Here is a 13,101-nt window from a genome sequence, read left to right on the forward strand (position 1 = left end):
AAAATTATTTTTAGTTAATTCATTATTTCATTGTATTAATTTGCAATTTTTAACTTTTGAATAAAATAACTTTTAAACTGAAATAATTAATTAACAAAACATAATTTAAAAATTATACCACGATCGATACCATGAAAATGTTATGAAGAATTAAAAAACTTAAATCGAAGTATTCTTAGAAACAGTGTGTTTAAAAATAGAATGAGTTGTTTTCAATCAAAAATATGTAGAGTGTGGTGTAAAGGCCCTTAACTTATTTATAAAAATTGCCTACACTTTACTCCTTAAAAATGGCCCGTGTGAGCGTCCTTAAGGGGATTCGATAGCGACCATTTTTAAGGAGTTTTGTGTAGGCAATATTTAAGAAAAAAGTGTTTTTAATAAATTTCGACCTTGTCAATTAATTTACCGGTTAATTTGTATAAGCTTCGTGGTATTATTTCAAATTTAAATCATTTTGTCTATAAGTAAAAGCCATTTTAGTTAATATAATATTACATTTTTTATCCATCGCACTGGCCGAACCACCAGTGATACGATTAGTAATCTGAAAACAGATCCTACAAGGTACTTTTTTAATATATTTTTCTTACTATGAATAAAAAACGTTTGAACATTTCATAAAATTTTAAATTTTAAAATCAAATTTGTAAAGGATAAAAATTCAAAATTGAAAAAAGTTTCTCGTAGGATCTCAAGTAAACTTCATTTTTTGTTACGGTATTGTATCGCTGCTTGTAGTGGTCACACTGCAATCAATGGGCAAGCAAATTGTTAGCACAGATATAGGTATTATCTATATCTGTTATTGTTAGTGATAATACTGATAAAGGATTCAATAAAAGTTTTTTTATTCGATTACTCACTTAAATATCGTGTGTGTTTCTTGTAATACTTTCAAAAAGTAACTTAATGATAATATAAATATTATATTTTTATATTATAGTTATACATGGATACACGCAGTGCCGTACATGTCATACTTATATATACATTTCTGTGTTATATTCGAGGCGTGGTTTATCAATGACCCATCGTTATTGTGGGTGAACTCGTACAATATTAAATTATAGTTGAACATGTTATGCGGGTGAAACATCCAATGGGCAGCACCATTTAATGAGAACACAATACTATTGTGACATTAGTTATTTCACTTAGTTATGGCAGAGTGTCCCTTAGCTCAAATCAACGAAGATGACGACGACTCGCAGGACCGTGTGAGGATCGATCTGCAAGGCTACCTAAACAAGTGGACTAATTTCTTACACGGTTGGCAAAAACGATATTTCGTCCTTAGAAACGGTACTCTTCTTTATTTCAAATCTGCGTCGGAGACCGAGTGCGGCTGTCGTGGCGCCATAAGTTTACTCAAGGCTACAGTTAAAGTAAACCTTATAAACCGGTAGTGCACACTCGATTGTAACACTGAAAACTCTACCTTATTAATTTCCGTCCATAGGTGCACGAAGTGGACGATTGTCGTTTTGACGTCTCTCTTAATGACTGTGCGTGGTACTTGCGAGCTGATTCACAGTCTACGAAAAACCATTGGATCGACGTTATTGACTCATTCAAAGCAGAGTCGGGTTACGGCAGTGAAAACAATTTGAAACGTAATGGCAGCTCTCTTTCAATGTTATCGAGTAACATGTCCACTTTGTCACCAGTGTTCAAAAAGAATAAAGGGTTACAAGATAAACTCAACGAACTAGCAACGTTCAGAGGTATTCTAGTCAATCAGATCGATAGACTGCAGGTGTATTTTGATACTTGCTTAGCGGAATTCGCAGCCTCTAACGGTAAGTTACATAATATGTTGATTTGTTATTTTATGAAAACGTTTATTTAAATAGTAAAATATTTGAAACAAACTAGACTTGACGAGTAATGTTATTGACAAAATTCATTACCAACTATCGTTGGTATATATCATTGGTATAATGTTATTAATAGCCTAGATTAGTTTGGATTAAATTATACTCTTGAGAGTTGTGTTAATTTATTTTTGAACTAGTTTGTAGTAACTTAGTGAGATTAAAGGATAGAATAATAAAGTTAATTATTAGGTATAAAAAAATAAAACTAGTATTATATGTTGTCGATCAAAGTTCCCATTCTAGTATTTGTACATTGTACCCAGTAAACATTGCTTAAACCAACAGATTTGCAAATAACTCCTAATTAGAGAAAGTGGAACTGTTGAACTCAATGACAAATCATTTGGTGTGAACAAATAAATTATATTTCATTACAGAGGAAAAGTATTAAGGTGCTTTGTCTTTGTTACAGCTATAAAACATCAATTAAGTATAAGTTAATAAGTGTAAAACTAATTAATATAGATTCGGTCTTATTAAACGATCAATGACATTGTGTTTGTCCATAAATATAATGGCTTTCTACTCTTTTTATATATTTTCTTATGCATAAGCTTTAGTATAAGTTTTTGCATATTTAAAAATTAAAGATTTCATTTGGATTAATAATAAAAAAACTAGGCTTTCCGTGAAAGACAAATATTATTTTAGACATATTATATATTTACATACCTACCTTCCTTAAGTTTTTCTTTAGTAGTTAAAAATTGTGGCCAATTTACAGTTTTGCTCATTACTTAAAAAAATTAAATCGTTAAATATTGTTAATTTCAATGTATTAATAATCGATTTCCTTTCAACTTTATCCAATATAATCCTAAACCGCATGTTAGTGCATTTATCTATTGTTCGTAGATGCAACAAGGGTGGGGGACTAAGGAGCTTAGGTGGGTTTATTTTTATAATTAGCATTTAGCACGACCAAAGGTCAAAATTGTTTGGGTTCCATATAATATTTGTACTGCTTGTGTCAGAACACCTTTTTTTTTTTTATTAATTGCAAAAATCTACCTGCACTAATTACTACAACAAAATTAAATGAACAATTGTATTTGTAAACGGTGATCGAATAGATAGTGTTTATTTCAACAAGATTTTAACCTACAAGTCGGACGTTATAATTTTTCAAGTGTAAATCACATTAAATTGTATTGTTACTTAATATTATATTATCGTCTTCTTGGTAACTAATGAACGGAAAACGTGCAGTCGATTTTTAACTACCGATTGTATATTAATTTTACATACCTACCGTTTATTAGTAAAATGAATGATCTAATACAAAGTTATTGTTGTACTCCTGCTGGAGCTCTGTGTACTTTATCTTAAATTATATTATATATATATATTTCTTCTAGTTCCAATGAGTAATAACCGATAAGCATAATAAGTTAAGACAGTAATGTTACCATACATTTTTTTTTTTTGACATCGAAAAACGTGTTATATTGTTGTAAACAATTAACAAAAGAGTATTTCTTTAATGCGAACATTCAGTTTTTTTTATAACTGTGAGTTGTGACGTGCCTATATTATAGCCTATGGGGACTTACAGAGATAAAAATATATCTACTGTTCAACTGCCAAATTATAATATTGTGTAGTGTGTATACAAACAAATAAAAAAACATGTGGTTCACTACGTACGTACTAATCATACTCCATAGTATACTATAATATGTTATTATTACGGAGTACTTATCCAAGTGTATACGACTGAACATTTACTAAAGTTTCAAGTAGGTATTTTTGTTTTGTAAACGTATTTACGTATCTAATTAATTAGCCGATAACAAGAACAGCTGAATATAAGGATATGGCAAATTTTATGACCACCATAGTGAACGTTTAATTAATTTTATAGCTTAACTAAGGTAAGTAAGTTTATATAATGAGGACACCTATAGCCTACACTGGAAAATTATTTAATTACTATCAAAACGTTTTTAAACATGTTTTTAATTCGTTTTACATACTTCATAATGATGTTTTGGCACGTAAATGTGTTTTTACAAAATACTGTATAAACACTTTCCGATAAATAATATTTAAATTTTTGTTATCATTTTTGATACATTTAAATTCGTACCAAAGCATGCATTGTAAACTATTAAAAACCTGTTTTGTTGTTTTGGGGCAATGTTAGCTTTATTTACGCAGTGCACGTTTGTTAATAGTAAAAAAAAAATATCGGGGGGTCTTTTTATCTTTTAAATAAGTCTCATTCGTTTTTTTAGTTAAAAATAAATTTAGCGTCACAAGTCGTTAATAGAATAATTTTTTTTTGAGTGTCCACTTTTAAAAAAATCGTCATAGTTAAATATTTAAAAAATGTATAAATGTATAATGGCGTCATAAAAACGCCATTCTTTGTCGTTAAACTATTATAATTTATTATTTTATTTTTGTTGTACTCTTGACTCGAAATAATGTTTTTCCTTTAATTATTGTTTAAAAGACTGCACGCGGGTAAGATATTTTTAATTTATTTAGCATTTCCTTAGTTAAAGAAGATTAATTTTATTGGAGTAGGCATGTTTATTGTATTTATATATACACAATGTGACGAAGTCTTGACAATATCTCACAATTTTTCCTGTTGATGTAATATTGCTTCTTATTAGTATTGTTTTGAAAAAGTACACCAACGAAAAAATGAGAACTTAAAGAGGTGCGTTTCTAAATTTCCATTGCCTAACAGTGTAAATGGTGCAATATTGTGCTTTGAATTACAAACACAATAGCCTATGATTATTCTACCATAGTCTTTAGTTTATTTTTAATGCTTTTAACATTATTTAACTTGATCTGACAATTGATGTTTAATTTTTTGCAAATTGACGCCAAATACTGACAATATTAATAATGGCGTCATTTTTTTTTTTCAATTGTACTTGTTAGATTTTTTTTGATTTGAAGTTCACGTGGCCTTTGTTACGTTTCTATATCGGTTGATATTTTCATGGTCAAACAATTATTATCCATTGTTTATTAATTGAATTATTCGAATTTCCTATCGTAAAACTCCAGCGTTGTATAAATTCATTTTTGTTATCGCTCATTATCAGTAATTATATTAAACATTTTGACTATTAATTAGTAAAAGGGCATAGCTGATTAAGTATGCCTACATTAAACTGTACGTATAAAATATAATTTCGTTAGTGAAAAATTAATGATGAAATTAATCTCTGCGGTCTACGGTTTTGTAATTAAAATGATTTTATATCGAACGTTAATATAATTAGGTATGGATGTAGTGTAAAATGTATAATGATAATACCTAATAGCCAATTTTATTTCCGCTGTCTATGAATAAATTGTTTCTAATTGATTGTTTAATAGACGACTGCCGGGTTGTAGACTTTTATTGGCATTTGGCTCTTTATTAACATCATTTAGTTGGTCATGATAATATTATGGTAGGCCCTTTAAATGTTAATTAATTTCTAAATTTATAAAAATTTAGAAATAAAAACTAGTCAAAGATGTTTGTGATTTCAGAATTGAAACCGTAATAGTTCGCATACAATGTCTGTTTATAGGCTTTAATACATATTATTATAATTTATAACCTATGAACTAATGAATAATCGGGACCTTATAAAAATAACGTCTGTTTCATTTATCTCATATTGGTTAGCTAAATCATGTTCTTGTGGTTTAGATATAATTGTAAATATTGTAGTTTTACATTTTAGAGAAATTTTAGTTTGTGTTGTTGGACAGAATTAGACAATATTAAAATTGTTAAATTTTTTGATAAAATCTAGAACTTTATTAATTTATTCACCAAACATTTTGGCTGGTCGAAAAGAAGTTTTGAATAGCTATTTAAATTGTATGTTAAAAGTATTAAAGTTTTAAATTTTGGACGGGAGGAAGGGTGAAGTAAAGTATTGTTTTTATTTTCTGCAGTCATTACTCAGCCGTACTCCACTTTTTGATTTTTAAACTTCATTAACCTAAAAAATAACTATTCAAAACTAGTTATCGACCAATAAATATTTTTATTTATTCTTAATTTAAAAATTTTAAGTTTTTTCACTAAGTTTTAAAATTTGACAAAGCTCTAGAGTTAAGTAAAAAAAAAAAAGATTTTAAAATAACATAAACTAAAATGTCTCAAAACTAAAAAATCGTAATTACTTTCAATGAAAAACAGTTTTACGTTATATAGATCAATATATCTATAACACCTGTTCAATAAAACCAAAAGTGACAATCCCATTGCCTGAAAATATTACATAACTATACACTACAAAATTAAAACAAACTCTCATAAATTAGATAAAAGTATAAAATAACTTGCATACTTCATGATTTAAATTATTATAACTAATTAATACTAGTTATTATTATTTTACTTTTTTTTTGTTACCAGAAGATTTGACAAAGAAGGAAACGTATCAAAAATACACTTGTGAAGCTCTAGATTTCAAGGGTGAAGCAGTAGCATTTAAAGCTACATCTTCTGGAATCCTAGAGATTCTTAAACATTGTATTGAAGTAAGTTATTTAAATGGTAATCCTTATAATAAAATAATATATTTTCTCCCCCATTTATCAGGTTATGAACCAAAGAGAGGAATCATGGGAATCCATGTTGGAAAAGGAAGTGAACAATCGAAAACATTTAGAAGAAGTCGTCAGAACTTTATCTCTAGTTGATGGCCTTACCGATCAAGAAAGAGCTCAAGTTCTTGCCGGAGCAGAACTGACAGTAAGTTTTTTTTATTCATTCCTTAAAGATAAATAAAAACCTACACATTTAAAAATTAGATATTATTTAAACTAAGTTTTATATTGAGGAAAATTTTACAACAGGTTTTTAATTTAACATTTACATACACATCATATTGTAAAGCACTTGATATGGGTCTTAAATTTACATAACAAGGTCATATATATTGAACTGGTCATAGTCCAAATACAACATAATATATCACTTGATTATAATATAACCATACGAGATAAAAATATTGAGTACTACTTCTGAACTCTGTGCCGTTTAGTTGTACTTGTTAGTCATATCATTTACTTCACCTATTGTATGTAACTATAATTTTTATTCAACAGTTTTAAATAAACTGTTGATTTGTGAACACATCAAAATGAATTCAATTTCAAAAAAGGTAATATTTTTATTGTTTTTATAAAATAATTTAATTCAATAGCTACTTTAATTTAAAATAACTACTTGGGCATTAATTCTTAAATATAATATATTTTTAATAATTATTAAAATATTAGTATTTCTACATCAAAATTGCACTAGTTTTTTATATTCCTAAATATTTATTATATAATATACAAAAATTATCCCCAATTTAATAAATAAATTGATTATTGAAATACTTTTTACAAACAACTTTTTGTTGAGTTTCAAGTAAATTATTTACTTACCTTTTTAAAACAAATTTTACTTCCAGACCAAAGGAGTTTGGTAATATGATTTAAATTATCGTTAACATTTAGTTGACTGCTAAAACTTTTCCATATAGCGTATGATCAAAATATTGTTACCTTACTATGTTAATGTAAGTTTAATAGTGATTTAAAGAAAAAAAACAATGTCACCCTTTAATTTAGTTACAATTTTTATAATTTATTTTAACGTTAAATTGTAAAAGGTTAAAAAAAAACTTAACTAATTTCCTAATACTGAACATGCACAGACTGTCTTCTTTTTGTTTATTCAAAGAACTTGTTCATTGGTTATTGTTGAAATTAATGAGTTTATTTTTAAATGTATTTCTATGCAATTAAAATAAACACGAGTCTGAACAAACATTATTAATTTGTTTTGTTCTCATTGTTAATCTATTAAAGAGATTTACAATATTGCAAAATCTAGTTGCTATATTTCATATACTTATATCACTTGATTGTTGAATGTTATTTGACATATGATAACCTATTAAATGTAGCACTTTACAGTGTTTTTTTTTTCTGTCGTTTGTATTTTGTGATATTACATGTGTTATGAACAAGTGTTAATTATGATAATTTCATTACTTAAATGGATATATTTGAAATGCACCAACGTTTATTAGGCCTAATCTTCACACACATAAATTGTAATAATTGTTTCTTGGTTTTATAACATTAATTATTTTAATTTTAAGGAACATTCTACAATTACCGACGATGAGTTCTATGATGCTGTCGAATCGTCAAATGAAAATCCTATTGAAGACGCCAAACAAATAAAAGACCAACTATTAACGCGATCCAAGACCAACCCTATGCAAAGCACACAAGTCAATTGGGCCACTTACATCAGGGCTGCGGCAACAGACGCATCTCTGAAACATCAGTATTGGCCAGATGTAAGTTAATAATATTCATAAAATATATCAGTTTCACGATTGTATATTTAATAAAGTAGTTGTATGTAATAAATAACGACAAATAATAAAATTTTTAAATAAGATCGAACGGGTCGTTTCCGAACAAATCCTGTCGGCGAGAATGGGTCTTGGAAAAGGAGCTTGGCAGTTATTCGTTGAAGACGGTGAAATGCGTATGTATCGTAGAGAAGTGGAAGAAGACGGCATGGTTGTAGATCCTTTGAAAGCAACCCACCAAGTTAAAGGCATCACAGGCCGAGAACTGTTGCATTATTTCTTTTATCCTGAGTATCGTTATGACTGGGAAGGTAAATGATTGTATCACCGAATTACCAAAATAAATTTAGCTGTAATATTGTTTTGTTTGTTATTAAAGGTACGTTGGAAACAATGAATGTAGTCGATAAAATTGCCGAGGACACGATAGTATTTCATCAAATACACAAACGTATATGGCCAACAGCGCAGCGCGATGCAACGTTTTGGTCTCATCTCACACATGTTCCTGACGAAGAAAATAAGTCTGACGATAGCCCACATATTTGGGCAGTTGTAAATAATTCAGTAGAATTATCTTCATATCCAGTATGATGAATTTAGTTTTCTCAATTTTTTTTTTTTTCAGATTAAACCATTTTCACTTATAATTGTTTATTTTATTCTTTATTTTCAGGCTAATGAAGGAAAACTTGTGCGTATTTATCTTACTATTATCCTCATGGGTCAAACAGTGATTTCGCCTGCTGCCAAAGGACGAGAATTGACTCGTGACGATATTACGTGTAAAATTACCTATTGTGCAGTTGGTAAGTACTCGTAATAATTTACATTGTAATATTATTTGAATAAAAATTTTCCTACAATATTAATATTATTATACTAAGTAAAACAAATTTAAGCCATATATTATGCCCCATTTAAAATTATTATTTGAACAAACCTGACATTAAATAATAATAGGTGAATAACAGTTCATTTAATTTTTAATATAGTAAAATTCCGGTTTAACATAACTTTAATTTTTTATTATTTTAACTTCATCAATGCGGAGCTGAAAGCTGTTTTAGAATGATGTGTTTTTATTTACTTTTTTTTTTGTGCCGACCCACATGATTTTTTATTGGACCAAATATTTAAACAGTCATACCTTCCCTTCAAAATTGTAAAAAACACCTAAAAAATTAACACATTTAAAAACTTAAAATTACGGCACTCTTATTAGGATAAAGTCATAAATTGCTTCAAATTGGAAAGTTGCATAAAATCTAATATATTATACTTTTTATCAATACTTATTAAATACAAATAAATTTATTGAAAAATTACAAAATATAAATTTGTAGCTAAGATGTAAACTTTTAGTTTGAAAAAGTAATATTGCCATCTTTTGCATTCTGCTATACATTTTTGGCCAACTAAGGACTTACATTGTATAGTTAAAGTAAATGGTGAAAAAAGTAAATTATAAAATATTAGGTTAGCTGTTTATTTTATTTTAAGACATTTTTTGCAATTTACCATAAATTAAATGAATTTATGTTTTCCAGTAAACCCTGGAGGATGGGCGCCATCATCTGTACTACGAGCTGTATACAAAAGAGAGTATCCAAAATTTTTGAAGCGTTTTACTGCTTATGTTTTGGAAAAAACGAAAAATTTGCCGATAAAGCTTTAAAGAACTCAACATATCTGGAAAATAATTTATTTTAAATTTGTTTATTGGATTTTTTTTCTTAATGCCTATAGTTTATGTACACTATGTCTATGTACACTTGAACTGTTTAATTATATTCTTGCCTTTATTAAATAATTATTTGTTATAAATATTTTATACTATTAAAATTAACTATTAGTATAAAAAAAATCAGTTACTTTGCCTATAATTGTTTAGCGGTAAAATCGATAAATATTAAGTTTTTTGTTAAGTGATATTGGCTCAATTTTGAGCTTTAGTCTACTTATGTGAGTACACCTAAGCTTTACTATTTTCTATATAATATCTGGGTGTGTTCTGTTTGACATTCCATGTGACCAATGTCATGGTTACCGTGGAAACAAAACGTCCGATGCAAGGATAGTTTTATCCATTACATTAGCTGATGTAGGACTGAATAATTATTATTTAAAATATATTTCGTTTTATATTTGTTACATTTTATATACTATTTGTGTATTATCGTCTATGTATTTATGAATAAATAAATCTATTGTTTTGTTTATAATAAACATATTATAATGATACACATTCAATGTATGCAATTATTTTAAAAACAATTTTCCATAAAAAGTACAAGTTCTTTTCATGTGTTACAAAACAGTCAAATTTGTCTATAATGCCTAAAATAACTTTAATAATATATGTGATTTCTCAGTAAGTTAAATGTATAATTAATTTTTTTATGAAGAACTTGTAAGTTGTTGGTTACCATAACAACACTCATATCTGTCAATAACAAAAGCGTTGAAGTTTGTTAGTTTTTATCTTAACCTACAATAAGTTACCAACAGTGAATATGACAACGAATAAATTGGATTTGGTCACTTCGGATTTGTTTAACGATCAAGTCACTCTAGGACTGCTGGGAGTTCTCGGTGAGTTAACTATCATAAATTAATACCTTTTATATAGCTACACAATGTAGAGCTATGAGCAATGCACAGCTAATTAAGGTTTTAATGAATTGTACTTGGATTTCTAGAGAATACTCACGGCGTGAACAACGTGACTATAAAACAATTTTTGCCTTGCGATAAAGCCAAAATAACCGCATGGGAACAACGGAACGCATGTGTATTGCCGGACGACGTACGGCAATTTTATTCTTCATGCGACGGCTTCAAGCTCACTTGGTCATACAAAATAGACGGTAATGTAATTTCCATTTTTAACGAAAAAAACTTTCTAATGTAGTTATGTGGTGTTTTAGGTATTCTTTCTGAAACTTCAGCTAACTCTGGTCTGCCTATTGGTAACATTACGATAAACCCGCTGTCCGATCTGATCCGGCTGTGCGACGTTAAATCAGATTCGGTAGACATGAGCGTCATGCGTGATCTGCAAATGCTGGACAGATTGTCTGGCGAAAATACGCCAAATTTTACAGTGAATACAATTTTCGAGCTGGACTCCAGTTTAGATGTGGGCCACATTTGCTTGGTATACTTGGACGAGAACGCCGTGACGCCAGCAATTAAGTGCAACCCGGACTTCCATTTACACGAGGAACCAAGCAGAGCGTCGGTGTGGCTGATGGACACTTCTTATTGTTGGCATTTTTTGGCTCCCAATTTCAGTAACTACTTTAGAAAAGCTCTGGTGCACATGGGTTTACCGCACTGGCAGTTGAAATTCACCGACTTGGGCCTTACACCAATTGGAGAGGTACGCAACACAACAAATAAGCCAGCTCAGTGGGGTCGGGGAGGTCACAGGTGTCTCATAACTTTCAAAATATAAACGCATTGATGCGAATAAGTAGATAGTAAAAATTAATAAATGTCCTAATAATCGTGTAATTTGATTTTTTGGGGTTCCCTAGATAAAAAAAATAGTGTGACTGAAATTTTTAGTTTTCAAAAAAAAAGAACAATGGTAAGGTAGGTGTGGCATTCATTTCTACAGAACATTGTAACTAATACAAACAGAAAATGTATATTATTCTAAAAAAAATAACAATAATGTATTTTTTTTAAATAAATATAGATTGACTATTATTTCAAAAAAATAACGTGTCTTAAGCTGTTAAATTGATGTAAACCCTGTATAAATGACAAAAAAATTAAATACTAACACAAATCACAGTAAGTAAATAGCGAGAGGTAACAATATTAGGTTTTATAAAAAAAATTTCTGTTTTTTCATAATATATAAAAAAAATTAAAAGTAAATCAATTAAAAAAAAATGTATATATGTAAAGAATCACACTAGATTTGACAACTCAGTCTAATTTTCAGACTATCATTCCTAAAACTACTCTTAAAAAAGAGAAATAAAGAAAACATTTCTACCACTAAATATTTTCTAGTAGGTATTATAAATAATATTCGATATAAGTTTAGAAGTGAATTCGATTATTTTTCAGTCAATTGTTGCGTGTCGTAACAAGTAGAAAAATGTGTACATTTTTAGAATTTTTTTTTTCATTTTTGAAGGAAAGAAAGTAAATGGTTTTCAATCTTAACCTTTTAAAATTCCTATTGTGTACGATTTCTAATCTAAAGACATGTTATATGAAGAAGTCGGTCCGAAGGTTCAGTGATTATAACTAATATATCGTGGGTCCAAACACACAAATAAAAATATAACACTGTACAACTAATACCTTCTGTGCTCCGTATTGAAGACTAATAATGTTATCTTTTCTGTTGTATGAACTTTCAGTTTTTTATGAACCTGGTCGCCCCACATTTAAACGTGACGGAGCCCATACCAGCGATTGGACAATCAAACGACGATGGAACGTCCCCGCCAAATCATTTTGATTCCAGTATATTGAAAAACACATTAAAGTCGAATAAATCCAAAAAGACTTCAGCGCAGGCCAAAAGTGCTTAAAGTTATAATAGTGCACGCACAGTATCGATTTTATAATATTGTGTCAAATTTATTTATAAAACGTATTGAACAAGATTTTTTACGTTATAACTTATACATAGTAGGTACCAAGTATCTACTTATATTTTGTATTCTTTCACCACATAGATTGTAATTACTATACGAATATAATTAAAAAAACTATCGTTTGGAATATAATAATGATTTTTGTAACCATTTTTATTTTAGGTGTTTACGGGATTAATCTTTTTTTTAATAATTTGTTTTATTGTGTTAAAATAGGTAATAACAATTTAATATTAAAAAAAAAAC

At 28.6% G+C, this 13,101-nt stretch overlaps 2 protein-coding genes across 3 annotated transcripts; both read left to right on the forward strand.

Annotated features, from left to right (window-relative positions):
• Positions 1-848: 848 nt before the first annotated feature.
• On the forward strand, positions 849-10,483 carry LOC126841010 (ceramide transfer protein). Of its 2 annotated transcripts, none has more exons than XM_050577182.1 (9): positions 849-1,388; positions 1,463-1,802; positions 6,265-6,389; positions 6,451-6,603; positions 8,009-8,212; positions 8,316-8,541; positions 8,610-8,818; positions 8,907-9,039; positions 9,781-10,483. In XM_050577182.1, exons 1-9 carry the CDS (start codon positions 1,164-1,166, stop codon positions 9,906-9,908), a joined length of 1,743 nt encoding a protein of 580 aa, XP_050433139.1. In that variant the 5' UTR covers positions 849-1,163; the 3' UTR covers positions 9,909-10,483. The 2 variants fall into 2 exon arrangements, with proteins under 2 accessions (XP_050433139.1, XP_050433140.1); XM_050577183.1 differs by having other exon boundaries at positions 6,268-6,389.
• Positions 10,484-10,584: 101 nt separating this feature from the next.
• Positions 10,585-13,002, forward strand: LOC126841012 (tubulin polyglutamylase complex subunit 2). Its single transcript, XM_050577184.1, has 4 exons — positions 10,585-10,825; positions 10,933-11,100; positions 11,161-11,615; positions 12,616-13,002. Exons 1-4 carry the CDS (start codon positions 10,747-10,749, stop codon positions 12,787-12,789), a joined length of 876 nt encoding a protein of 291 aa, XP_050433141.1. The 5' UTR covers positions 10,585-10,746; the 3' UTR covers positions 12,790-13,002.
• The last annotated feature ends 99 nt before the right edge of the window (positions 13,003-13,101 follow it).

This window comes from Adelges cooleyi, unplaced genomic scaffold, assembly GCF_023614345.1.
Source record: "Adelges cooleyi isolate 19-005CV unplaced genomic scaffold, UGA_ACOO_1.1 ACOO_flye_CR_arks_rails_tigmint_CR_PRNA_376, whole genome shotgun sequence".
Classification (NCBI taxonomy): domain Eukaryota; kingdom Metazoa; phylum Arthropoda; class Insecta; order Hemiptera; family Adelgidae; genus Adelges; species Adelges cooleyi.